The sequence below is a fragment of the Eupeodes corollae genome, chromosome 2, assembly GCF_945859685.1.
Source record: "Eupeodes corollae chromosome 2, idEupCoro1.1, whole genome shotgun sequence".
Taxonomy (NCBI): Eukaryota; Metazoa; Arthropoda; class Insecta; order Diptera; family Syrphidae; genus Eupeodes; species Eupeodes corollae.
In genome coordinates this window covers 60,665,722-60,692,434 of record NC_079148.1, presented here as the reverse complement: position 1 = coordinate 60,692,434, position 26,713 = coordinate 60,665,722, and the positions used below count along the sequence as shown (strand labels likewise).

General features: G+C 33.7%; 1 protein-coding gene across 11 annotated transcripts in view; it reads right to left on the bottom strand.

Annotated features, from left to right (window-relative positions):
• Positions 1-773: 773 nt before the first annotated feature.
• Positions 774-26,713, bottom strand: part of LOC129944648 (uncharacterized) — a 153,488-nt gene continuing 127,548 nt past the window's right edge. For 6 of the 11 annotated variants that reach the window (XM_056054224.1, XM_056054229.1, XM_056054226.1 and 3 more), the window contains 12 exons: positions 21,563-21,670; positions 21,358-21,498; positions 21,143-21,295; positions 20,930-21,060; positions 16,418-16,501; positions 15,514-16,068; positions 15,116-15,454; positions 14,830-15,058; positions 7,788-7,988; positions 5,253-6,780; positions 3,197-3,498; positions 774-3,121 (listed from right to left, as the gene is read on the bottom strand). In XM_056054224.1, the coding sequence (XP_055910199.1) occupies positions 2,510-3,121; positions 3,197-3,498; positions 5,253-6,780; positions 7,788-7,988; positions 14,830-15,058; positions 15,116-15,454; positions 15,514-16,068; positions 16,418-16,501; positions 20,930-21,060; positions 21,143-21,295; positions 21,358-21,498; positions 21,563-21,670 (4,383 nt within the window). In that variant the 3' untranslated portion in view covers positions 774-2,509. The remainder of the gene's footprint in view (positions 3,122-3,196; positions 3,499-5,252; positions 6,781-7,787; positions 7,989-14,829; positions 15,059-15,115; positions 15,455-15,513; positions 16,069-16,417; positions 16,502-20,929; positions 21,061-21,142; positions 21,296-21,357; positions 21,499-21,562; positions 21,671-26,713) is intronic. The other 5 variants (XM_056054225.1, XM_056054228.1, XM_056054231.1 and 2 more) reach the window with 5 other exon arrangements.

The window sequence follows — 26,713 nt, the reverse complement described above, 5'->3', positions numbered from 1 at the left end:
TTCAGTGGTTGTATTCAAAAACCGATCTCCGAATCCAGCAAACGAAACACAAATACAGCTGATGACCACATTTATGGAAGAAAATACCGATTTGGCCAAATCCTATTCAACAAAAAACGTGAATTTACGGGATGCTCACAGAATGCTTTGGGAGAAACTAACTCGATTGTTAAATGGTAATGGTCCACCATCAAAAACATTAACTGAGTGGAAAAGGGTAGGTATTTATTTATAATTGTAAGACTTGTCTCCTTTCATTGTTTTATTTTTATTTATTTCTAGATTTGGACAATTAGAAAGTACAAAACAAAACAAAAATTGATCGCAAACAAAAAATCCATCAAACAAACTGGTGGAGGATCTTTTTCCAAAAAAGTTTTAAATAGTGTCAACGAAGCCATCATAGATGCATGTGGTATGGAAGCAGCAGTCGAAGGTACGAGTGGAGTGACGAGCTTTGGATGTGATGAGCATGGTGAAAAAGGAGAAATTAAAATGCTTGCGTCTATATTAATGATTTTTTTTCTATTTTAATTGGTAGACCTAGGAGATGAAATAATGGAACTCCTTTCAGAGACAGTGGCAATGAGGCCAACACAGGCTCCTGGACAAACACAAGTACCTGACACAACACAGGCGCCTGGAACAACACAAGCACCTGTACCAACACAGGTGCCTGAAACAAGGCAGGCACATAATAAACGCAGCAAACAACTTAGAAACAAAGTCTTTGAAAAAAGTCTTTTATTGGCACAGCAACAAGTCGGTATTATATATGAACAAATATATAGCACATATGAGTACTTACTTTGGACTTGGAAGATCAAGAATGTTTATTTTATTGCGGAAGTTAATCCTTAAGAGCCGGACATTTCTAATATGATTAATATTTTCATTTTCAGCATTTTCACAAGGTAAAATCAAAGGAACAAACACATTCATATTGTCTTGAAATTTCAGCAACTAAAAATAAAAATCAATTTCCAATGAAAGTGACAACTAAAGAGCTGTCAACAGGAAAAATCACCAAATCGTGATTGTCACCGGTGACTATCACCTTACACAGACCAAATTTATTGATTGTGACTGTCACCTATCACATATTACCTTACCCGATTCCATCCCAGTTTATTTTACCCAGGACATTTCTTCTAGTTCATATTTAATTGTTCAATGATGAAATCGTTTCCAACAGCTGATGGTTGATTTCACATTTCTGTACAAAATCCTTTCATCAAAAGAATTCCATTTTCTTGTATTCCAACCTGTCAGTTATACTTCAATGATCAACTCTAACCTAACTCTAACTAAATGCTTGATTCCAATTCTTGTCCACTGACAGTAGTTTTTAAAGAATGCTCAAACCATTATTTAAAAAAAAATCCAATGATTGGTTTCAATGATGGCTATTTGGCCCTTAGAGGTATTGCCTCAACAGGAATTTTCCGATACCACGTTTTCACTAGAAGATAACCTGGCATTTTAGGTACGAGATTTATGTAGCGTATCCTTTACATAAAAAGATACAAAAGTAGATTTAATTTGACAGAAAAGGGCCCACACTGAGGCGAGTGTATAATTTGTTCGTCTGTAAAGTAAATAATATTGTTTAGTTCGAATTTTTGTCATTAGTGGAATTAAGGGATCTTTGAAAAGATTAAGTTGTAACTTGCTAGAATTAAATAAAGTGGGGTTAAAATACTGTCAAAAAGAAATTAAAACTTTATTCTTCATAGTACTTGAATGAGTTCAACTTTAATCAAGATAAATATGGAAATGTAGATCAGAAAATCTTAATTCTAATACTTCTCTACTAAAAAGCCTCCATGTCACACCGTTTTTATGTTCCCTACTATATACAATTTCTACTTAACCGTATTTTGTTGTTGTTTATTTTAGAGAAACATCAGTGTAAAATATGTCATCTTGGGGGAAAAATTCACAATTTAAAAACTATTACCGATGATATTTTCTTATTATTTACTACTGTTGAAGCTATAACACAAGCGCATCTAGCAAAAGTACGAGTATATTGGTATATTCTTATATTTTTCTTACAAAATCTTTTTAAGTACTTAAACCATTTTACTTATAGAAAAAATGTCGTTTTTTTTTAAATTTTACATCTTAAACTTAACTTTAAAACTACATTGAAATCTCTCCCCCCAAGACTGACACATTCTACTTCAATCTACTGATACTGATGATACTCTCTAGCTTCTAGCACTTTAGTCCTACATAATTATTTACTTTGTGTCCTTGTATATAATAATATATCTATTTATGTGTTTTATATCTTTGCTAATCATCTAGTCTAGAGCCTATAAGGTAATGTTAAAAGGTTTCTTTGTTTTTAAAGCTATTAGATTTTTTTAACCGTTTGTATTTTGAACTATTTACCTGCATGACAAAGTGAGGTATATTGTATTTATATACTTTTCATGTTCAAAAGTGAGCCCTATTCTTGCCATATTATCAGATAATATAATTCAAATGTCAACGAAAAGACTCAAAGTTTATCTTTTCCTCGATCAATACTCATGGCCTTGAAAATGCCTCTACCGATTCCGTATCGAAGATTGAACTGATCCAAACTTCCAGCTCTGGGACGTGTTTGGATATTATCAACGTCAGTTTCGCTGAATTCTGTTTCTGTATCACTCAGTTTTCTCCGACGCGGCAGTACTCTTCCGTATTGCTTGAGTTCACTTAGGTTATCTTGGGATAACCCTCGTTTCTTCTCTTGCCGATCCATTTCGGCTGCTAGCATTCGAACTTCCCAGTCATTGTGATGAACTAGACGTTCGGGTTCTTCGATTTCTTCTTCTTCGTCATAATTAAGATTGGAGCGGCTGGAGGAGGTGCTCGAACTGGAGCTGGAACTTTCCCCAATATCGAGCACTATACTATTGGACAGGGGTGTGAGATTGCCAGTTAAATTCGATACCATAACATTGGGAACTGTCGACTTTCTCGTTGAACTTTTTTTGTGGATAATTCGATTGAGCTTTACCGAACTGGCAACATGCAGTTGTCTGCTTGAGCTTGGTGAATTGCAAGGAACCAATTCACAGTAAGGTGGGGGTGATGCAGTGAATATTGTATCAAGGGAATCACCTCGCTGAAAAAAATTTCAAAAAAATTGATTTTTTAATACTTAAATGTCAATGAATTGGGAATATATATATATACATACCATAAAGAGAACTTCACCAGAGGAACCAGAACTTTCTGAACCCTTGGCGGTTTTATTTGCTCCATTTGGATTTTTTGGAGTATTTGCAATTCGATCAGCATATTCTCCAGAAGTTTCATGAACTTGCATTTTATTTATTTTACATTGCAAACATGATATAATGGCATCTCGTTTTTGGACCTCAGATTGCATCATAAGAAACTGACTCTCGAACTTAAGGTGCATTTCTCTCATTTGTGACGATATGACGTTATTGATTCCACTAAGTATTTGACTAAAATATTCATTTGGGTCCGGTAAACCTAAAGGAAATGACATATGTTTAGAAAAATATTAACTTGTTACGTTGTTAAAAATAGTGTTGAAAAATAATTAAATTGTTTTATAAAATTAATGCTTCTCCCAACATAATTGGATGCAATGGGTGTTTTTTTTAGACGCGTGGTTTTCAATCTGCCAATACTTTTTTTATATTTTTGACAGCTGTCACTTGATTGGTTTGTCGTTTTATAATAATTCAATCCTAAACAAGTTGTACTAATCTCACAAATGTATTACCAAAGTAATGGTTCTGATAGCGCAGCGCAAAAAAACAACAAATTTATTGGAAAAAACTTTACCTCACGTTGTCGTAGCGTGGCCTTCAAGACCGTGCGATTTAACATCACTGTATGTAAGCTTGAAATGAATACCGACTACTTAGCACATAACTGGAATTTATTCAAATCTGAAATGTTTAAAATGTAACTTAAATCCCTCTTTAATATAATTAAGCTGAATTTTTGGACATAAAATTCAATAATATGCTTTTATATCTTCTTAAAAACCTCGCGTCTAAAACACCATTAAAAACGTAAGCTAATATTTCTATGTTTCCTTTTAAATCTTTAACCTATTTCTTCTTCAACTCAATATGCTTTTGATTTTGCATATAAACCGTGTTTTTGCCGTCAACTCCATATTTTAAATTGAGTTGAAACTACCTTTAAACATAACATAACATACATGCAAATTTAAAAGCTTTAAAAAGGAAACAGAACTCTAAAAATAATCTTAGAAAAGAAATCAAATAATATTATATTTGACAGTTATATAGGGTTTTCCATAAGTAAAATAAATTAATCTATTCTTGATCCAGATCTGTCAAAATACAAATTTGCCCTGGTTTTGCATTCCATGGGACAAAACAAATTGATTTATTTTTGATTTAAGATCAAATCTGCTCCAATAGTGTTCCATGTGCCACGAAAAAAATCGATTTTGAATTAAATCTGAATTCACCCATGGAAAACTCCACCAGAAATATTTAAAGAATAATCCAAAAATAATGTTTAAACGACAAAAATTATTTTTTTTTAATTTTTAAACCAGAAATATAAAGTTAACTCCTGTAAAAATGAGTTTAAAAACTTGCAAAGACTAACATACGGAATATTTGAATTCTATTAATTTCTTAAAATTCAAAAATACGTAAACAACAAATAATTTAACTGCCAACCAGAAAGTTAATTAAATTTAAATTGTGAAATAGAATTTTAGAGAATAAAAGTAGCAAAATTCAAATCAGAAATAAATAAAAATGACACTTTGACGTTTCATGTGTCAATTTGAATTGACAATCCAAATAAAACGGTTCTAACAGATCTAAGTGATTCTGAAGTTTATGCGTTTGGCCATAATTGAGTGATTTTATTAGGACTTCTGGCAAGTTCTGGATTTAATTTCAGTAGTATTTTTTCGATATTGTCAACTCAAGTAATTTGTATTTTGTTCCCATTTAAAGGTTTTATAATTCAATCGAGTCTGATTCTGTCAAAATAAACTTTAGGCTTGGCATTCAAAAAACTTAACGTTCAAACAAAAATAGCTTATAGATAAATTATTATAAAAGAGGTATGCTTTTGCAAGCTTCAAAACAACAATTAGAGAACTTTAAAACTCAACGCCTAAAATATTAGTTGCTTTCGCTTACTTTAAAATAGGATTTCTAAAACAGAACTGATCCTCATTTTTGAAGTGGTTCCTTTACAAGTTCAAAATGAAATATCAAACTTACCTTGGATATTGTTAACTTGTTTTGTTGTCATGGCAAATTCGTGCTCAATCGATGGGACTTCTTTGCCAGTAACTACTGATGATGGCAACGGCAAAGGCAGCGGCAGCGGCAACGGCAGCTCTAGGGCTTCTTTGTTACCACAATCTTCACTTTTGCCAGGTGCATTGTATGCACCAGCATCAGGCGGGGATAATAATTTATATTTACAAGCATCATTGGATGATGATACAACAGAAGGAAATAAAAAACGTTCAGATACAGATTGTGCAGTGCCGTCAGCACTTGTGTAGCTGCCGACTACACTGTTGGCACTAAGTGGTGGGCTAGAAAGAGTCGAATTGAAGGTTACACTCTTCAGTAATTTGCTGTGTCTGGCCACGTACCCTTCAAGTGTAGGCGCTCTTAGAAGCCCTCTAGGATGTTCTTGGCGTGGCCGTGGACTTCCATCACTGCTTTTGCTAAGCTTCTTGAGAATACTCTTGAGCTTTCGCCGTTCTATTGTTTCATTGGACTCTGGACTAAGTTGTGTACAATCTTGCAGGCACAGCGTTAGTTTGTCTTTTGGTGATAATGACGATGATGATGATAGTAATGAATTAGCCGGAGGCATTAAGTGTGAATAAATGGCCGAAGCATCACTGTGACTGCGATACAAAAGTTCAGCGGTAAACGGTTCTTCGGGTTGGCTCTTCGAGTTGTCTAAGCTAAAGCTGCGCGTCTGAAGAGCCGTCTCAAGTTCGGCTAGCTTTTGGCGCTCATTGAGTATCTTAAGGCGCTTCACGAAGGGTAAGCCACTGTATTCGGGAGATAAATCAAAAACTGAATTGTATAACTTAGGCTTGACTCTCAATTTAAAAGACTTAAGGTTTTTCTTTTTAGAAGTTTGAACTGAAGGCTTCAGTGATGTTGTTGATGATAAGTTACCACTTCCTCCGGTCACTGTTGCTATACTTTCGGCTGAACTTATTCTTATTGGTTTTAACTCGTAATGTTCAGAGCCGTAGTTAGATAAGCTCGTATAACTATTGGATGGCATAAGTGTGGCAAATTTAAGCTTGGACCATGGTCGAATTGAGGTATCCGATGTGAAGGCTGTCGGCTTGCCTAATTTTTGAGCGCATAGCGTTAAACTCGAAGAAGCTGCTTTCGTAATGTTATTGGATATTGTTGGTATTATTTTTGACATTTTGTTTCGCTCATGACTGTCATTAATGGGCAGTGGCTTTGCAGGTGTTTCGGTAGTTTTAATACTTGCAGGAGCAACACTGTGGTCGGTAACACCAGATTGCAGCTGCTGGATTCTTTGTTTGAATGAAACTTTCATAGAAGGTTTTATTGTTGATAGATTTGGGGCAGTTATATTAACAGTGCTTCGATCACTGCTTGTAATGGTTGTTATTGTATTTTCAGGCTTTGTTGAGCGCGGTGATAGCTGCGTAATATCTAACGTCGGATGAAGAGATGGCGATGGTAAGCCCAAGGATGTTGTCTCATGTAGCGGCAACGTGCCAGTAGCTACACTGGATTCCTATTGAAATAAGCAATATGTTTTAATCGAGTAGAAATTATAATGTTTTATCTAAATAAAAAGGATAAATAAAAGATAGTCAACTTGACAGACGTAGCTTCAAATATACAGCCACTATACAACCTTTCTGTTTACGTTTAAATACCTCCAAGAGCTCTATCTCACTTTTTAAAAGTTATGTAAGAACCAATAGAAAGACAAATTATGAAGTTAAACCAATTGACTTGAAGTATTTTACAATTCCGGATCACAATCGATTAGAGATCAGTGATTTAGGGATAAAAAAAAACATATTAAAATTTTAACAAGCTCTCCAGAAAAGTAAAAACAAAAGAAAGCGATTTAGTTTTTCAGTATAACTCAAGGTAACCATTTCAAAGAAAAGCTTTTAATTTGTCTGTTGGTTAAGAGAAAGATTCTGTAAGTGCCATTATCTGAAAGTAAAGTAAGTATAAAGTCTGCTTCTGGAATGCTTAACTTCTCCGGTCTAAAATTTTTCAACCGGATTAGAGCTTGGAGGCATTAAATAGTATACAAGGGTAGGTTTATAAAACCTGATACTAATAATTTTTGTTATAAGTGTCTCTGCTGTTCTTTCATTAAAGTCAGGAATATGAGGAAATTAATAGTGAAAAACCTTGATTCGAAGTAGTAGTATTTTATTGTTAGTTTGTTATTTAATAAAACATTATCGCAAGACTTATCTGTTGTACTATAAATTCTAATATAAAAACATAAACCATATAAAAAATTCTACATATGAAGCTCTAAGGCCACATGAGATTACTTTATTGCTAGCGAGTTACTAACAAAGTTGTTCAACCATTGTTCTATTCGCTATAGCCTTTTTCGAAGTCAGTTCGGTTAAGCAGCGAGTGGAATGGCGAGTTATTTGTCAAGTTAATAGCTTACGTAATGTTAAATGTAGGCTTGCCAACTCACTAGCCATTGCTTATCTCTCATGTAGCGTCAGGGCGAAGCATTTTTACAAACAAAACAAAAATTACCATAATCGAGGGCTCCTTATTTGCCATCATTTCATTTTTAGCCCTTAATTTTTGCAATCGTTGCAGAATCTTTGGAGTCTCAATTAACTCCTGATCAGGTTCCTCCTGTATTGATTCCTGTGGTGACAACGTAGATGTTACATTTGAGTGAGGTGGAGATTTCTGTGGTGGTGTGGTCTTAACTTCTCGCTCTTCGCGATCCTAGTGCAAACACATAAAAAAAAACACATACGAAACTACTTTAGGAGTGGGGTAGACGACATAAAAAAAATTGGGTTAAGCAAATAAAGATAATTATGTGGCTTTTTTCAAGTAATTTTAAGCTTTTTTAATGCTTGCATAAGTATTTTATTAATTTTATTATTAAAGCATTGCGTTGGCGTTATTAAAAAAAATAATACAAAATTAAAACAAAATATTACGATATCCCTTATACATGGGATATAAAGCTTATTTAAGCGTTTCATGCAAAATTACAGCTTTTATTAATTTTTGAAAGAATAAACAAATCAAATTTTAAAGATATTAAATATTGTAAATAATATACATTTTCGGTCGCTGCTCAGACTTCAATAATACAAATTGTATAAATTTATTAATAAATTTTGATTCATGTTTTGTTTAACCACTTTAGATTAATTCTTTTCACGCGATAAAATTAAATAATTATTAAAACGTATTAATTTTAACTTATTCCTCTTTTACGCCATGGAGTAAAAAAGGACCCTAAAGCATGTTTAAACACTCATTACTTTTTTGATTCATAAACTGTGCCACGGAGAGAATTGAAAAATCACTAATTGCTTAATTTTAGGTTGCAATTTACAAAAGTCCTTTTATAAGTAAATCAAGACGATTTTATTATTAAATTAATGAGAAAGTTGTTATTTAGTATTCAAATCTTTGTAAAACGCAAAATTTTATAATTTGGTAATTTGGTAATTTCGATCTTTTTTTTTATAATAAACACACACTCAAAGGGATATTACTACCCTTATTATGCAGAGGCACAGTGTGAGCACTGGGAAGAGGAGAGCGGGTTTATAAGGAGATGTGCACATTGGATCTGAATTCAATTCCTGAATATTGCAATAACTAGGATAGACAGAGTGGTAAGGCATTCCACATTCGTGTAGTACGGCTAAAGAACGAATCTCTGTATTTGACAGTACGACCGAAGTTGGGCACGAGGGTATACTGATGAGCATTCCTAGAAGCGCAAGTATTACGGTTGAACTGTTTAAGGGGAGGAATGCAACTGGCTATTTCACTAGAGCATAAGCGGTTAAAATAACGGTAAAAAAGGTTCAGATAAGAGACTATACGACGATGTTCAAGCGAAGTAAATGAACTTATGATGATATTATCATCTATCAAATTAAATGCTCTACTCGTACGTTCAATACTATCCAAGAGGCTTAAGTAGGTTGCAGGAGCACCAGCCCAGAGATGGGAGGTATACTCAAGCTTTGGACGTATATAAGTGATGTAAATGACAGCCAGATCAGAGGGAGAGAAAAACTTCTTGCATCGCTTTAGAAAACCCAAACACCTCGCGGAATTTTTGGCAACATCGCGTATATGATCATTCCACAAGATGAGGTTGGTGACACACATACCGAGAATATCGAGGTGTTCAGTCTCATCGATGCAAGTGCCATCCATGGATAATGGCAATGGGGGTATATCTCGCTTTAACGATACAAGATAGCATTGGGTTTTCGAAGCATTAAATTCCACGCGGTTTTTTAATTCCCATTGAACAATGCTGTTTAAGTCGGAATTTAATGAGCTTATCATATTTTGTCGTGCAGTTCCACATCCGAAGAAGAGGGGTGTGAGTCTGAAACCGAATATGAAAAGCTAAGAGTACTATCATCAGCGAAACAATGTATTGGATTAAATGTTGCAGACAGGAGATCGTTAGTAAAAATGAGAAAGAGTGTTGGAGATAAAACAGAGCCCTGGGGCACACCACCATTTATTTTATGGTTTTCAGACTTGAATCCATCCAATACTACTTGTATTGAACGATCCAAAAGGTAATTACTAATCCAATGAAGTAGGGATTCATGAAAACCGAAAGCACGCATTTTCGATAAGAGAGCCTGATGCCAAACCCTATCAAATGCTTTTGAAATATCTAATGCAATAATCTTACTTTCTCCAAAACGATTAATCAGCGTTTCCATGACCTTGGAAAGAGGGGACGTAAGTGCAATTGGTCGGTAGTTAGAGGGCAAGGGAAAAGGAAGACTCCTAACGTATAAAACTAATCTCGACAGACTTCGTCGAAACGTACTACCTACTTTCAACATGAGGAGAAAATGCGAAACCCTATACAAAGTTCCTGAGGAAAGCGAAGGTTTGTAAAAGTATAAACATAGTTTGTGTGTTTTTTTTGAATTTTTCAAATTTGTGTTTATACGTTAGACCTGTTCCCATCTGACTACAAAAAGTGGTTAAAAACACACTCCACGCCTTTTGCTACATTGGAGAACAAGTGGAAGACCACACAAAAGGAACGTGCTGGAGAAATAGCCTTAAAAACAAAGGACATTTAAGGTTTAATTCAAGAATGACTAGCTTATGAAATCTCAGAAGGACCACGATTAGTAATACCTACTAAAAATTAATAAATAATATATTTTCATTTAAGGTTTCTAAATTTGTGTTTCTAGAAATAAGTTAAAAACATATAAATTTTTCAAATTTGTCTTTCTTTTATATATTTTAGATTTTATAAATTATTATTCTCTAGAATATATTCATTGGAATTGGCATACAAGAATTTGTAATTCGGCGCGCCATCAACTGAAAAAATATCTCTGAGAATACGAATACCAATAAGTTTATGTTGTAATCCCTAATGAACATTGATGATTTTGCAAAAAATTGTTCTTGAGCCTTATGATTGCTTGATAATGGAAAGAAAATTAATCTTTTAAAGCTACAATTTGGCGCAAAAACTGTTTCAAATTACAGCTTTAAAGTTGAAATTAAAAAAAAAAGTATCAAAACTTTAGATGTCATTTGCAAACTTATGTATTTTGTCGCAGTCTTAGAAAACAAGGTTTGAAATTTTAACACTTGTGTTTGTAGATTGAAAAAAAAAAACGATTCATAATCTACAAGAAAACGATTTCAATCTACAAACTCCTGCTAAAATTTACGATAAAATTAAACATTAAGTTGCAAATTGCAATTCGTTGTTTATATATTTGTTTTCTTCGATCGAAAAATTGCTACTCAAATGTAGTGAAATACGAGTTTTGAGTGTCAATATCTTCATTTTGCTCATTTTATGAAATTGCAAGCAAAAAGTCGCAATTTACTTATTTCGAAGCCAAGTTACAAGACTGGATTAAGCGCGCGGCTATTGTTTCTGAGTTCCGATCTGGTGTTTCGGCAGCAAAAAGTTTATTACCTAATAGATAAACAATAAACTCATGGTAGTCTAAAAAATCTTGCTGGTAGAGGAAGAAAAAGGGCTACGACCAAGAGGGAAAACACAAAAATTATCCGTTCCTTTAAAAGTAACCCCTGTACAAAAGTTCGAAATGTGCTTAGTAATTTGAACAAAGATTGTGGAAACGCTATTAGTGAGAGGACGATACGACGGAGGCTGAAAGAGAATAATATTAACGCCTACGTCATTCAAAAAAAGCCCCATATATACAAAAAAAATAAAATCTTCAATAAACCACTTTGGAGAAGTGTACTCTGGACTGATGAAACTGCCTGTTCGTTGAATGGTAACTATGGCCGGAAATTTTATTACTGCGATCGTCAATCAAAAAACAAACGACCCGTTAGGTTAGGTTAGGTTGGAGTGGGTTTCCAGATGTCATTGACGCACGTAGACCTCAAGGGTCCATTGTGATACCACTAATGAGGTTACTCATGGGAAAGTAATGAACTTAAACAAACCATTTCGTATTTTCAATAAAGTTAGAGAGACGTTTTGTGTCAACCGTTGCCAGTTCACTGGTGTTATCGAAGAAGGTATTACCGAGAAAGTTATTCTTATTAATGGAGAGTGCTGGACATGTACATAGAAGGTGTTGGACCGTTTCTTCTTCCTCCTCGTCCATGCAGCTTCTACAGAAGTCATTTGTGTAGACCCCTAGCCTCACAGAATGTCTTCCTATGAGGCTGTGTCCCGTTATTACTCCAATTGTAGAGCTTATACTTTGCCTGCTCAGTGATATCATGCCTTTTGACTGTTTTAAGTCAATACTTGGCCATATTTGCTTGCTTGCTAGACAGGTGGTAATCTGTGACCACTGACCATATAGCATTTGTTGATTCTAGAGCATATTGCTTGAGAAGATATTTGCATGTAGCAAGTGTGGTGTTATGTTTTTGTCTAACATGAGGCAGAAGTGTTCCGTTTTTGGCGAGCTCATCGGCTTTGCAATTTCCCGGAATGTCTCTTTGGCCCGGCACCCAAATGAGGTGCATGTTAAACTGTTCCGTCATCTCATTCAGAGATGATCGACAATCGTGGACTGTTTGGGAGTTTGTGGAGACAGACGCGAGAGATTTAAGAGCGGCTTGGCTGTCTGAGAAGATTCGTATATCCTTACAAGATATAACGTTTTCTTTGAGCCACGATAGTGCTTCTTTAATCGTCATTACTTCGGCCTGGAATACACTACATTGATTGGGAAGTCTATAGGATAGATTGTTCTGAAAAGATACCACTTCCAACTCCGTGATCGGTCTTTGAACCGTCTGTATAGAAGTGTACCGCATCGTCTTCCAGGGGTCTCTCTTCTTTCCAGGAGGATCTTGAAGGGATGGACACATGGAAGCTTTTACCGAATACCATTTTTGGGGTGGTATAGTCTAAGCGATCAGGGATAGATCTGAAACTGTCTAGAATTGTAGTATGTCCATTATTGTTACTGTTACATTGAGAGGTGGCTCTAAGCCTCACTCATAAGATGGCTGCCACTATTTTGGAGAAGATGTCAAGAGGTGTTAGGTTTAAAAACACTTCCAGTGCTGCAGTTGCTGTTGAGCGAAGTGCTCCTGTGATGCACATACCTGCTGACCGCTGGACTTTAATGAGCTTATTTAGATTTACCATCTTGTCCAGTGCGGTCCACCATACGATGGCTCTATAAATGAGCATCGGTCTGATTACCGAAGTGTATATAGCCAGTTTGTTATTTTTCGGGAGAAGCCCCATTAGCCCCTCTTTCATCAATATTTGCCTTTCAATTTAGCTTTCTGTCTAAAATGAGGCCTAAATATTTAGCTTGGTCGTAAAGCTTAATGGTATTCCTCTAATCTTGGGTGGGCTAATCTGAGGAATTTTATATCTTCTCGAAAAGAGTATTAATTCTGTTTTATGCGGATTCCAATCCACATTGCTTAGGCCTTTTTGTTAGCCTGTTTAAGGCATTTTGTAGGAGTTCCGAGAGAACTTGGGGTTGCTTCTTAGATACGGATATTGCAACGTGTCGTCAGCATAGGCAATCACGATCCGTTTCAAAACCCACAAGGCATTCCAAAGGAGGTAAAGTAATGATATGGGGATGCATATTATATTGTGGCTTGGGACCAATTGTTAGATGCTCCAACCCTATGACAAAGTCGCATTATTTGGAAATACTAAATGATGTTGCACTAGTGTCAATATTCATCGGGAGTAATTTCATCCTTCAACAAGATAATGCTCCCATACATACGGCCCGGACAATACAAACTTTTTTATCTGGGGTAGACCAAGAAGTACGTACGATTCCGTCAGAACAAATTCAAAACTTGATAGACTCAATGCCAAGGCGCCCACAAGTCAACTTAATTGAAGGAGATTCCAGATCTGCGAGTTTATAACAAAAAGACAGTTTCATGATTATTAGAAAATGGCAAGCTGTCTATTATGTTATTTTGACTATATTGACATTTCAGTATTATATCCATTTTTTTTGAAAACGGACTTATTTAATTGTTGTTTTCATTCATAGGTGGTACCCGTGGCATGATGGTTAGTGCGTTGGACTGTCATGCCAGAGGTCTTGGGTTCGATCCCTGCCTATGCCATCTAAAGTCTTTTCACGGGTACTGCCTCTTGCGAGGAATTGACAAATTCTCCAAGAGTAACTATTGTCATGAAAAAGTGCTTTCTCAAAATTAGCCGTTCGGAGTCGGCATATAAACTGTAGGTCCCCTCCATTCCTGACAACATTACTCGCACACAGGAATGGTTGAGAGTTGTAAGTCACTAGGCCTTGGTTCTCAACGGACTGTCGCGCCACCCAATTTATTTATTTTTTTCATTCATAGACATTTTAAAACTTAGTTTTGCAACTCAAAGTCGTTCATTTCGATGAAGGGTGTTGAATTGCCATACAAGAAAGTAACTATGTGAGCAAATGTTTAACATCAAGGAAGCTTTTGTCGTTGTTTATCGAATCATCAGTTAGGAAGGTAGAAGTTTTCAAAGTATTAGTATTTACATATATCCGAGCACTTTACTCTTTAAGTCTAGCAGCTGAATGCTAAATTTTTTTCTCATCCGGAAGCTCTCTGATTTAACAATCAGGGAGTCGACTAAGACTACCTGTACCAACTCTAATATATATTGGCTTCCCTTCTTGCTAAAAATAAGCTCTTGATCTTTTAAGTCCATTTTAATTATTAAAAGTTAAACACAATTTTTTTTCTTTTTGAAAAGTGGACACGGTGAATCGAATGCTATTGGAACTCTTTTGAGGACTTGATTTTTAAACGATTTTTATGAACCAATCTCCTTCTTCCGATGTAAATTGAATAACTTTTGAAGATTTGATTAACTAATTTAAAAATAAAATAATATTCTATATTTTAACCTTCGAAGCTTTGAAAGTAAAATAATTATTGAGTGCTTCAAGCAAGGGATTGCTGTACGAAAACAATACAAAAAAATTAAGCCAAGTCGAAACAATATTGATATATTGAATTGTGACCAAAATGCAAGTAACCGCTTTTTGCATATGATAACCTTACAAGCTGCTCTACCACATTAAAAATAAGAATGACAATCTCTTACCTGTTTTTCCTTTAACAATCGAAGACGCTGTAACAAAGGCAAACCAGCACCAATAGGACTTGGTGTTTTCTCACGATGTTCTGGTGGAAGTGGAGGGGGAGTATCTTCATGTCGATCATTTTCATCTGAGTAAACCCTTGATATTCGTTTAAGGGTAGATTTTTCATTCTTCGGTGGAACACTATGAAGAGGTTGCATCTCTAGGGATTCGTTGCTCCGTCGTAATGCTCTGAAAAAAAGTTTTAAGATGACAATTTGAAAAACTATCGCTACTTTCTAATCTTACCTTGATTTTTTTAGCACACTCCTAAATCCTTTGACATCACGTCGAATTTTGTCCACCATACTCCTAGGAGCACTTTCACCGTTATGATGGTGGTGATGGTGATGATGGGCGGGGTTTTTTTCGTCTGCGAGTTGTTGAGCCAGATTTGCCGCTGCTTCCTTGTCGCTTTGGGCTTTTGCGTGCCGTTTGTTCACACATCGAACCTCCATGAGACGCTTTCTCCCCAGAGACTGAAGAATTTCCTGTGCTTCAGGATAATCTTTCATCGCAGCCAGCACATCCTCTCTGGACAGTGAAAATAGCTCAGAATACCCCACCGATCGGACATCTGCAGTTCGCCTAAATCATAAGAAAAAAATGTCAAACATTCATATGAACAAGAAAACCCGAAACTTTACTTATTCAATCCATCAAGATTAAGGATCCCAATTTCACCGAAAAAATCTCCAGCCTTCATTGTTGTGAGAACTTTGCCTGTCTCACTTAAGACTTCTAGAATGCCATCGGCTATGATAAACATTTCTCTAGCTACTTCGCCCTTGCGACATATCGAGTCACCCGGTGTAAAAATATACGCTTTCATTTTAAGTACTAAATCGTGTAGGAACTCTGGCTGACACTCTTGGAAAATAGTTACTTTTTTCAGAACACTTAGATTAACATGTAAGGCCAATTCGGTTTTCAGCTTATCAGGCAGTAATCCCAAGGCTGTATTAATGTCGCCACCGCCCTGAATTCGACCGCGCGACCAACTGTAATCATACCATCGTAACACCCGTCGTTTCATGCCACCAGGCACTTTATGATGACGCATATACGTCTTGGCTCCGTCTAGAAGTCTTTCGAACTCCAGACGATTTGCATTGCGATTGGTTATCACATTACCGACTTGTCCAACGATGGTAGCAAAAATAAATACACCTATTAAGTAACTTGTTATTGTAAAAAGATATCTGAAAAATAAAAAGAAGTCAGTTTTCTTTTTTTTAGTAAAATCGATACAATCTCGAGAACCACTTTAATAAAAATTCAAAGTTTTCGAGTTTTGAACGAAATTTGAAAATTTTAAATGAACAATTAATATTATATCAATAACCGTTGAAGGCTGTCGCTTTCATTAAAAATAAATTCTGCATTCGAAAACTTTGGATTTAAAAAGTGAGTGGTGAAAGTTTTGTAAATTTTTTTATAATATTTTTTTTTTTTAATTTAAAACCATTACCAGGCGGACAGCCTCAACGATCACTAATATAATATTTTTTAAATATTTTTTAACACCAAAAGATGGTGTAGTTTGCATACCCGTAATTTGAACCAAATTGAAGTAATCTCGATTTAATACCACGTCTAGGTAGAGATCTTGGGCCGTCCACCGAGTCTGATGGTCTTAAAATTTAAATGAATATTACAAAATTAAAATGTATTCATATGTGCATTTTATACTCTTAACATTGAATAGAATGAATATAACTGATCAATTAATTGTGCAAAAGATAAAGCAGCCTTAGCCATTTTTGAAAAATTTTCAGGAGTAGAAATGTAAACTTTAAAAACTTTTAATGTTAAACCGTATGGATTAGAAACAACCATAACCCTTTAAATGAAGACAATCTAATACAAACAAAAATGTTTAAATAGAGTTGTTAGAAATTATGTTGTTTTTGAAAAGTAGCCTAAGTGTTCTTAAAAACTCCATTTAGTTTAGCTAAGTTAAACTATAGAGTTTTTAATATTAAAGTTTCCAGTATTATTGAAATAGGTCGTTTTTGCACTTGAGAATTTTCGATGAAATGGAAAGAAGCTCATAAGAAAGAAATTCACTATTTGTTCACTTTATTTAAATATTTAAACAAAATCACCTTTGCCTTAAGTTGACTTAAACCTTTTCACAAAGAACATATATTTGGTTTAAAGTTTTCAAACTAGACCTTAGATTAACAATATTCTGAGTAAAAACTAAATAAGAGTACAGTTTGATATTTTAAAAGAGGCTTCAAACTGACAACACTCATTTATGTAACAGCTGATTTTCTTGAAAATGTTTGTTAGTTAAGCTTGGAAATTATCAAAGGTATTCAATTAAAGTTCTTAGGCTAGGCTAAGTATCTGGGTCTTATTTTAGACAAAAATTAAATTGGAAACGTAATGTACAAGGAAGAGTCGAAAGCGCTGCTGTAACTCTCTTCTGTTGCAACAAAAGAACTATAGGTAATAAATGGATCTCAAAAGCCCCAATTGCGGATTGGTTATACCAATCATTAATCAGACCATTTTTACTGTACGGCGATAGATTAGATGATTTTTTTTTAGATTAAACATTTCCAAATAAAAACAATAAGATGAAAAGAAATAAGTGACAAAAATATTATTATAAAAAATAGAGCTATTGCCGCTCAAAGAAAAATTTTACATTTATTAATGGGTGGGGTGACCCTTAAAAGAAAATTAAAATATCATACATTTATGTAAAACCCTTAAAAGGCAAACTGAATAAAGAATTAATTTATACCAAAAAAAGTATTGGTCCTAAAACCGAACCTTGTGGAACTCCCAAATCGAATGTCTTTTTATCACTCCTAACACCATCAAATTTCACTCTTTGGGCTCTTTAATTTAAATAAGATCTTAGCCAATCATTAATGAATCCTCGAAACCCAGCACTTTCAAGTTTGCTAACCAAAATTTCATGATTAACCACGTCAAAGGCTTTTGATATGTCAACGAACAATCCAGCTGTATTCTTTTTTCTATCAAGGCTTACAAATATTTGAGAACAGAAATGTAACAACGCATCTTCGGTTGATTATTGCTTTGAAAACCAAACTGAACATCACTGAAAAATTTTGTTCTCTTTAAATCTTACTTATCGAAGGCAAGAGTGATATAGGCCTATAGTTACCCAGATCATTAGTTGCTCCTTTCCTGAAAAGTGGCAAGATATTGGCACATTTAAGAGCTACCGGAAATACTCCAGAAAAAATAGTTTTGTTAAAGATATGTGCCAAAACATCAATTATAAAACATGCTACATTTTTCAAACAAACATTTGAAATGCCATCATAACCAGAAGAGTTTGAAGTTTTTAAAGTGCCAATTAACTTTAGAATCTCTAAACTAGATATAGGCTCAAACACAAAACTTTGGCTTTGAGAAGGTTCAATACTAAATGGACTACAAAGTTTACAAGATGGGAGACTAGAACTAGCTTGTAGATTAAGTGAAATCGTTGAAAAGTATTCATTGAATGCATTAGCAACTGCAATTTTATCTGAGACCACACGACCATTAACATTGACAACAGATGGTTGTTTTTTGCGCTGATATTTATTAAGTATACTATTCACTTTTTTCCATTCGTTTCTAATATTTCCTTCAGCTAGATTGAATTTGTTTTTAAAATAGTTATCACGACAAATAGGAATTTCTTTAATTCAACACAAATTTTCTTATATTTAGTTTTTAAATTCTGACTGCTGTTGCGTTTTAAACTTTTTTGTCTTAATTTGTTTTTATACTTCACTTTTTTAAGCAAACTATACGTAATCCACGGCTTTAAACGCTTATAAGACTTTTTCGGAACGATATCAAAAGAAGCATCAGAAATGTATCTACAAAGGATATCAATAAAAATGTCATACGATTTGGAAGGATCACTCTCGGCAAAAACTTCTTCCCAAAACTCAAAAGACAAATTAGTTTTAAACCTACTAAAATTGATACTTTTAATCAATTTTCGGGGACTAGAATCAGAACAAATACTTCCTTTCCCTATATCAATAAGAATTCCAGTCATGGAATGATTAGTTATTCTGAGGTCAAAAACACACTTTTCACAGGAACTGATTGAAGGAGCGAATCGAGCATAAATATGACCAAGACAAGTTCCAGATCTCGGTCTTGTTACCTCTTTAATAAACGAAACAAGTCCATGAGAAGCTAACAAATCAAGATAAGTTGCCACGAACTCACTACTATCTAAAGTATCGATATTCAAATCACCCACAATTAACAAATTATTTGATTTCTCACTATCCAAGAAAGTTGAAAATTCTTCCATAAAAACTGAACTGTTAGATATATGAAGTCTATAAATACATAATATATTAAAGATTTGTTTATTAATTTTGACGGTAATTTTCAAAACATCCGCGCTTTGAAAATCTAATTTCAAAACTTCAATAACATCTAAAGCTTGTTTTACAAAACAACCAACACCTCCTGCTGCATAATTCTCATTTGCATTTAGATAGAAATCATAACCTGGCAGCCCATAATCATTTTTCTCACAATCATAAATCCAAATTTGTGAGACAACAACAATGTCTGGAATACACATAAAAGAATCTATATGGGAAACAAGACTCGCCAAATTCTCTCTTAAACTTCTGATGTTTTTATGAATAACAAATAATTTTTTGAAAGAGTAAGTTTTGTTATAAAAAATTTCTTCGCAATTTGTATCAAAAAGATCGAAGGTAGAAAAATTAAAATTAAAATCGTTAAACAAATTCATACTGAAAAATAAAATAAAAAATAAATAATAAAAAATGCACTAATTATATTAGTACAGGATCATCAAAAGATCTTATTACATTAATTTTTCCACCACACATATTTATACCCCTTTTGTTTTTTTATAGTGAGTGGATTGCTTTAGAAAAAGCTTTAAACCTAAAATCTAATACCTCTTGATCTACTTAGCAAACAAATAGCTGCAAGCTGTGCTATTCGCCTTAAAGTTTTATCGCAGTAGGTTAACAACAAAATTGGCCACTCCGTAATTGTTAAGTATTTAGAATCAATTCCAAAGCACACAAACTACACCATTTCCCAACTTCCAGATGTTTCTGGGAGGATATGGCATTTCTGGAAGAGGAGCAATATCTGATATTCGTTTTTTCTCAGATAGTCAGGGGGCTATCAAATCTCTGGACTCTGTCTTTATAAACTCTTTAACAATCCATAACTGCCGAAAACCTTTGCTGGGTGCGGGCCATAGAGGCATTCCAATAAATTGTAAGACACATGAGCTGGCAAGTGAGGGTACAGTATTTTTACCACGTTTGCTTATGCTGACATACCAATCGCAACATGTAAACTATTGGTAATGCAAGACGCTATGAAGAAGGCAGACATTAGGTGAAATGACGTTCCAGGTCATTGAGTCCTTGCTATCTCTTAGCAGCTCGCATATAAGCTCGATACTCGGTGTCATAACCGGCCGCTTTTTAGTAGGAAAGCACGTCACGCGGCTGGGATTATACTCAAATGACTTTTGCAGAAGAAGTATAGATTAGGAAGATCAGGAAACAGTTCTTCATCTCCTCTACACATACCCTGCCCTAGCTCAAAAAAGAAAGAATTACATAGGAGAATTCTTCTTTAAGGTTGTAAACGATATTAATCATTAATATAATCACTCTTGCACGTTTCGTAAAGGGATTGGAACTGGTTTCATTAAGCTTAGAAGAAATCCTCAAGAATCATGTGGTATCACAAACAGGCATTCAACTGGCCTAAGAGTGTCCCTCTTCATCACGGACTGCTATTTTAACCTTACGTGATCTTGAAAACTAGTGATTTTGTTGATGAATAAATTATAACCATCTTTTATACAAAATACAAATCTCTTTATCTTGGGTTCTTAAACCTAGTGTCCTGATATGGTAAAAAGCAAAAAAGCTTTATACTTTTCGAGTATATGAAGTTTAGTTTATACTTTTTTAACATTAAGAGATAAATACCTTTTAGTACATATCAAAGAGGGTGAACTTAAAATACCTTAAGGTTAGTCTAGTAAATTTGTTAACTTACTCAGCATTTGTTTCGGGTGTCGGTAGATCCCCGATTGTAGTCAACGTCAATGTTGACCAATAAACACTTCCTAAATATTTTCGTGTTAAGGTAGCGTAATCTCCTGGTCGATAAGGATAAACCCAATCACCCTATACAAATTAAATCAAAAGAAAAATTTAATTTAAAACAAATATTTGTACATGCATAAAGATTATGTATTTAAAAACTTACTTGAAATCCTTCAGCTTCCGAGAGTAAATAATAAAAACAACCAAACCAATGTGCAAGAATCAAAAGTATATGAATTAAATTAACCACCCGCCACAAATTCGGCCAAACGGTACGACTTTCAACTATATAATAAAATTTTATTGAACGGTATACCTGAAAAATACAAATTAAAATATATAATTTAAATACAAAAAAAATAAAAATAATAATCTCACTTTAAAAAATCGTGTAAAACGTAAAATTGGATGCGTTCCAAATTTTAACTGAAGTAAATCTAATGGAATTAGAGCTGCAAGATCGAGGTAAAAATGTCTGTTCTGCATGTAATGGCAAGCAAGTTTTTTATCGTCGTAAACCTTAAACAAAATAATGCAATTTAATACAAATTAAAAAAAAATATGTTAAATATTAATTTGTTACCATCAATCCTTGTTCTAAATATCCTGTGCGCAATTGTACAACAACATCTAAAATAAACACAACATCTGTAAGAATATCACACAAAAACCAAAACCGTGGAACTGCTTGCTGTAAAAATAAAAAAAGAAAAAATTAAACTTCCAAAAGCAATTTATTATAACATTTTCAGTTTTTCAATAAAAATTAAACACAAATATACACTCAGTGTCAACTGAATACGCACAAACGTTTTCGAAGATACTGTGTTGTACTTATTCATTGTTTATACCTATAGTACTGCATTATCGACTTACATCAGTTTTTTTTTTAAAGACAGTACATTTTTATCCTATGCACTTATTATTCAATTTTCTTTATGGATATTACGGACAATTATTTTTTGAGGGGAATACAGAATAAAATGAGAATAACCTAATGTAAGCAAAAGTTATAATTAGATAGGATAGTTATTCTAATAATTGAAGTACAGGTTCATTTTCAGACAACAAACAATTTTGATAAAATTTGTGTTTATAAAGTTGATATTTGCTATTCATGTAATATCTGTGCTGAGTAAAGCCTTTAATTTTAAGCATTGTATTTTGAAATCTTTGAATTTTGCATATGATTTGATTTTTAGCACAATCACAGGTGCACCATAAAGAATGATGGATTGAATTTTATTGACTTTTCTTGGCTCAGATTTTCTTGATATCATAGGATAAAATATTTGTATGTAATGTACATTTATTTTTTGTTTATGGTTGTGGATGTACCTATGTAATTTTTTTAAAATTTGTCAGTCAATGATAACTGATCCTAATTATACATCAATATATTTTGGCAGGAAACATTACTTGCGACGATGGGGAAATAAAATTATTTGGGTTTTTGAGTATTTATCTTGATTATCCATTTGTTGAAATATTCTTTTAGTTTATTAAGAGATCCTTTAAGCGTATTGTGAACATCCCTATACTTTTAAAGGGCTGTACCATCAGCAAACATGACAATTTAACGTTATGCCCAAATAGAGAAAGGTCAGATACATAATTATTAAAAAGCATGGCCCCAAGTACCGAACTTTGCGGTACACCGGAAACTGTATTATGTGTGGAGGATGGTTCTTTATTCAATATTACCATAAACTTTCTATCGAAATTCTAGAGATTATAGAATTTTGTCTAAAAGAAAAAACAACAACAAAAACAAACAAAAAACAAATTTTGGGATGCCAATGGGCAGTCCACTATCTCGGACTGTTGCAGATCTGGTTTTGGACCACGCTAGTGAATACAATTTTCAAAATAAGTGATTTACGATTCCACGTCGGCGCAGTGTCATAAGTCCGTAGGTCGTAAGTCCGTAAAGGACTTATGACCCACTTAGGTGGGTCAAAACTTCATAAATCGATTATGAACTTATAACCCACGTAAGTGAGCCAAAAGTCCGTCAAAATTTCCAACGAAATTGTGACCCAAAGCTTACAGTTTTTTGGAGTCATTCCCTCTGAGAAGCGAATGTTTACGAAAATTGTTATTGGTTACCTATATGATAAATTCTCTCTCTTAAATCTTACATCGGTAAATAGCAATCAAGAGCATGGTTTTAACATGCTCAATGAAAACATAATCTGGGTTTAATAGCTCTGACTTGCAAGCGTCACTTCATTCGAGTTTTTCTGAAACTGGGCTTGTTTTTTTGTGCGTGCGAAAAAAATATTAATTCCCTAAGTGTTTAAAAAAATGGATGTGAGCGAAATCGAATTCGAATTTATTTGTGGATTGAGAAAAAACAGTTCTGTGCCTTATTTAAAAAATGAAAAACAATTATATTTTAAAAACTTCTCTCGAAAAAACAGAGACAGGTACAAGTATTACATTAAATCATGCAAAGCGAGTTTAATTTTTGATACCCAATTGAAAAAAATAGTAAATGTATCCGACGCCATTCACACACATGGCGATCAATGAAATGTTTAAAAAATGTCCATTATAAATTTAATGAAAAAAGATTGCGCTGGGGACGACGTTTCTTTCAAACGTAAAACAACATCAAAAGAAATTTTTGATAGCAAGCGAAGAAAAATAACTGACTCAGCACATTTAGTTCAATATAAAACAATAAAAAGAACATTGAACAATTAAGGCAAGTTCAATGCCCAAATTGCCGAAATCTTTCCCAGAAATTAAGAAAATTTTTTTAAACGAAACTATCCTTCAAACATACGGAATGTCACGGTATGAAACAAAAAACACTTTTCATAAGGGCACGATAGTGGAGAGTAATTTCTCATATACGATTTTTATGGCAACAAAAATTGGTGAAGGAATTCAAAATTTGCACGAAGAGGAAAGGAATTATTTCATTGATGGTACATTTGGTGTAGTTCCAATCGGCGAGTGGAAACAGCTAGAGCTACTGATTATTTGTGTTGCTCATTGCGAACATGTAAGTACTCACCTTTACTGTATAATATCTATTAAATTAATCAATTCAATTTTTTTTATTACAATTTTATTTTTTTAATAATTGAGTTTTCATTTCTAAAATTTATTAAAGTTTCTATCAAACTTTAAACAAAATTATAATATAAGAAGTGATAAGCAAAAAATTGTAGAATTATTAATTTTGGAAATTAGAATGCTTGAAAAAATTATATGAAAAAAATGTACTTCACATAATTTTTTCAAGCATTCTAGTTTCCAAAATTAATAATTCTACAATTTTTTCTTACCAAAAATTGTAAGTAAGTACAATTCTTTATGTTATAACTTTTGCACAGTTTGATTATTTGATTCTACCAATAAAAGAATCGTTTTAAAAATGTGTGATTATCGTTTGCTTCCTTTTGTCACATTCACATGTCCCTAATATTGGCATTCTTTTTTCAATTATAGATTTATCCCTTTCTCTTCTTACTAATGAGTAAAAAGTCTGATAAGGCGTATACAGTATGTGGAAAGCATGTGTTTCCAATACATCAATTCAAATATATTTAAATTCCTTTCAACTTCATTTACGTGTGATTTTGAACAGGAGTTAAGGAGAGCATTAAATTATGTTTTCCCAACTGCAATTATAAATGGATGCTGGTTTCATTTTTGCCGGGCAATCAGGAGAAAGGCATCGAAATTCCCAACAATGATGCAAACTAAAAAAAAGATACTAAATGTAGGAAAGCATTCAGTATGTTTTTCGTGCTGCCTCTGTTAAAACCTGGGGACATTAAAAGAGGATTTGAAATTATTCAGAACGAAACAAAAGCATATTTAAGCTTTGAAGGCTTTATAAAATATTTTAAAAGACAATAGCAGAGGTCTTTTTCTTAATACATTTATGGTTTGAGATGTTAATTTTATATGTACTTTCCATTTGCAGGATGTTTTTCAGCAGTTTTCTGTATATAAGAAATGTTTCCGAACTACAAGTACGCTTGAAACATATAATGGGAAGCTGGGAAAAATACTGCCCATGAACGGAAAAGAGCACAGTTTAACCGTAGATTTCTTATCATCGTTGGAGGGTGAAACCTGGCAAATTTTGAAAACCGAAACTCAAATTTCAGCGCCGAAACGAGCTGATAGAACGTTTAACGCTAAAATTTAAAAGCGACCGTTTGACCCTCACTGATTTTATTCGTCAATTAACATCAATTAATTCCAACAATACAAATATTGACTTAGATGCACTGGAGGAATTGAGCGAAGAGGAGAATGAAGATGACGATGACGATGTTTCTCTAAACAGCAATTCTGAAAACCCTATGCTTTGTGGAGTTTGCTTCAATAACCAGCATAATACAATTCTTATGCCGTGCAACCATATTAAGTTATGAGATGAATGTTTCACAAGCATAGTTGAAACAGCAAATCATTTCAAAAACGAGATTCTGTGCCCCTTTTGTAGACATATAGTGACAAAGAGCGCGAAGGTGTTTTTCTGAATTATTAATTAACTATTCAAATTCAATTTTGTATTATGATAGAATCATAAATTATTCTGTTTTCAGTTTTTCCATAAAAAGAATAAATAAATTTGTTTCATTCAATCTTAATTTTTTTTTTTTAAGACTTTATGGCTCTTTTTATTGCGGACTTTTGGCTCAGTTACGTGGGTTATAAGTGCATAATCGATTTATGAAGTCCTTTACGGACTTATGACCTATGGACTTATGACACTGCGCCTTCCACGTCGCCAACGAGAAAAAAGTCATCAAAATCTTAAGTTATAATGCTTATCCTTCTACCATAATTCGAAGTCTCCTTTTAAAACACAAAATGCAAATTCCACGAAAAAATATTGATGAACCCGTTAGAACGTACTTAACTCAAGACGAAACCTGGCAAGGACAAACAAACAGACGTGATCTACAATATTAACTGAAATGGTATATCAAATAAACCGCGCAATCTGTGTTATATTGGGACCACAAAACAACTTCTTAGACAACGCATCCCGAATCATAAGTTCGACATAAAACTAAAAAATTCTGAGAAGATAGCCCTGACCAGTCAAAGCATTTGTAAGTGTGTAGTGAAAACTCTAAGGACTTAAGTTTATGAAGCAATCCCAAATATAAGGCCAGTCGATTTTTTTTCAAATTTAAAGTATCTTTCCCGTGTTTTTAGTTCTTGCAGTCAAACTGAAAGCTAGGAGAAATATTACTCAAACCAATGTGATAACAAAATTTTTTCTTTGATTATATTTTCTAACAACTTGGTTACACTAAAAAGCACGCTGATAGGCCAGTAGGTATTAATATCGATTTTAGGTTATCCCGGGTTAATAGAGTTGTTATTCGAAAAATGTGTTGCTAAAAGATTTGCCTTTTCCAATGGTGTTATGAGTACTGGGGTGTCATTCCGTAATTTCCGAAACGATAATCATTAACGATATCGTCAATAATTTGCTTCACGTAACTTTATCACTATCGTCTCGTTCAATCGTTTTCAGTATAAGTTCGTTGAGTATATTCCAAATGTCAAAATGAACTCAACGAAAGATAATGCTTGTTCAATAACTTGAAAATGTTATTAAACTTGGTTTTTCTCTATGGAAAATTTTGAAAATTTGCAAAAAACGTATTGTTAATAAACATACCAACTATTTTGTGATGTTTGTCGTTATTGTCATTTTTTGTGTTTTCATTATAATAAACCCGATTTGGTC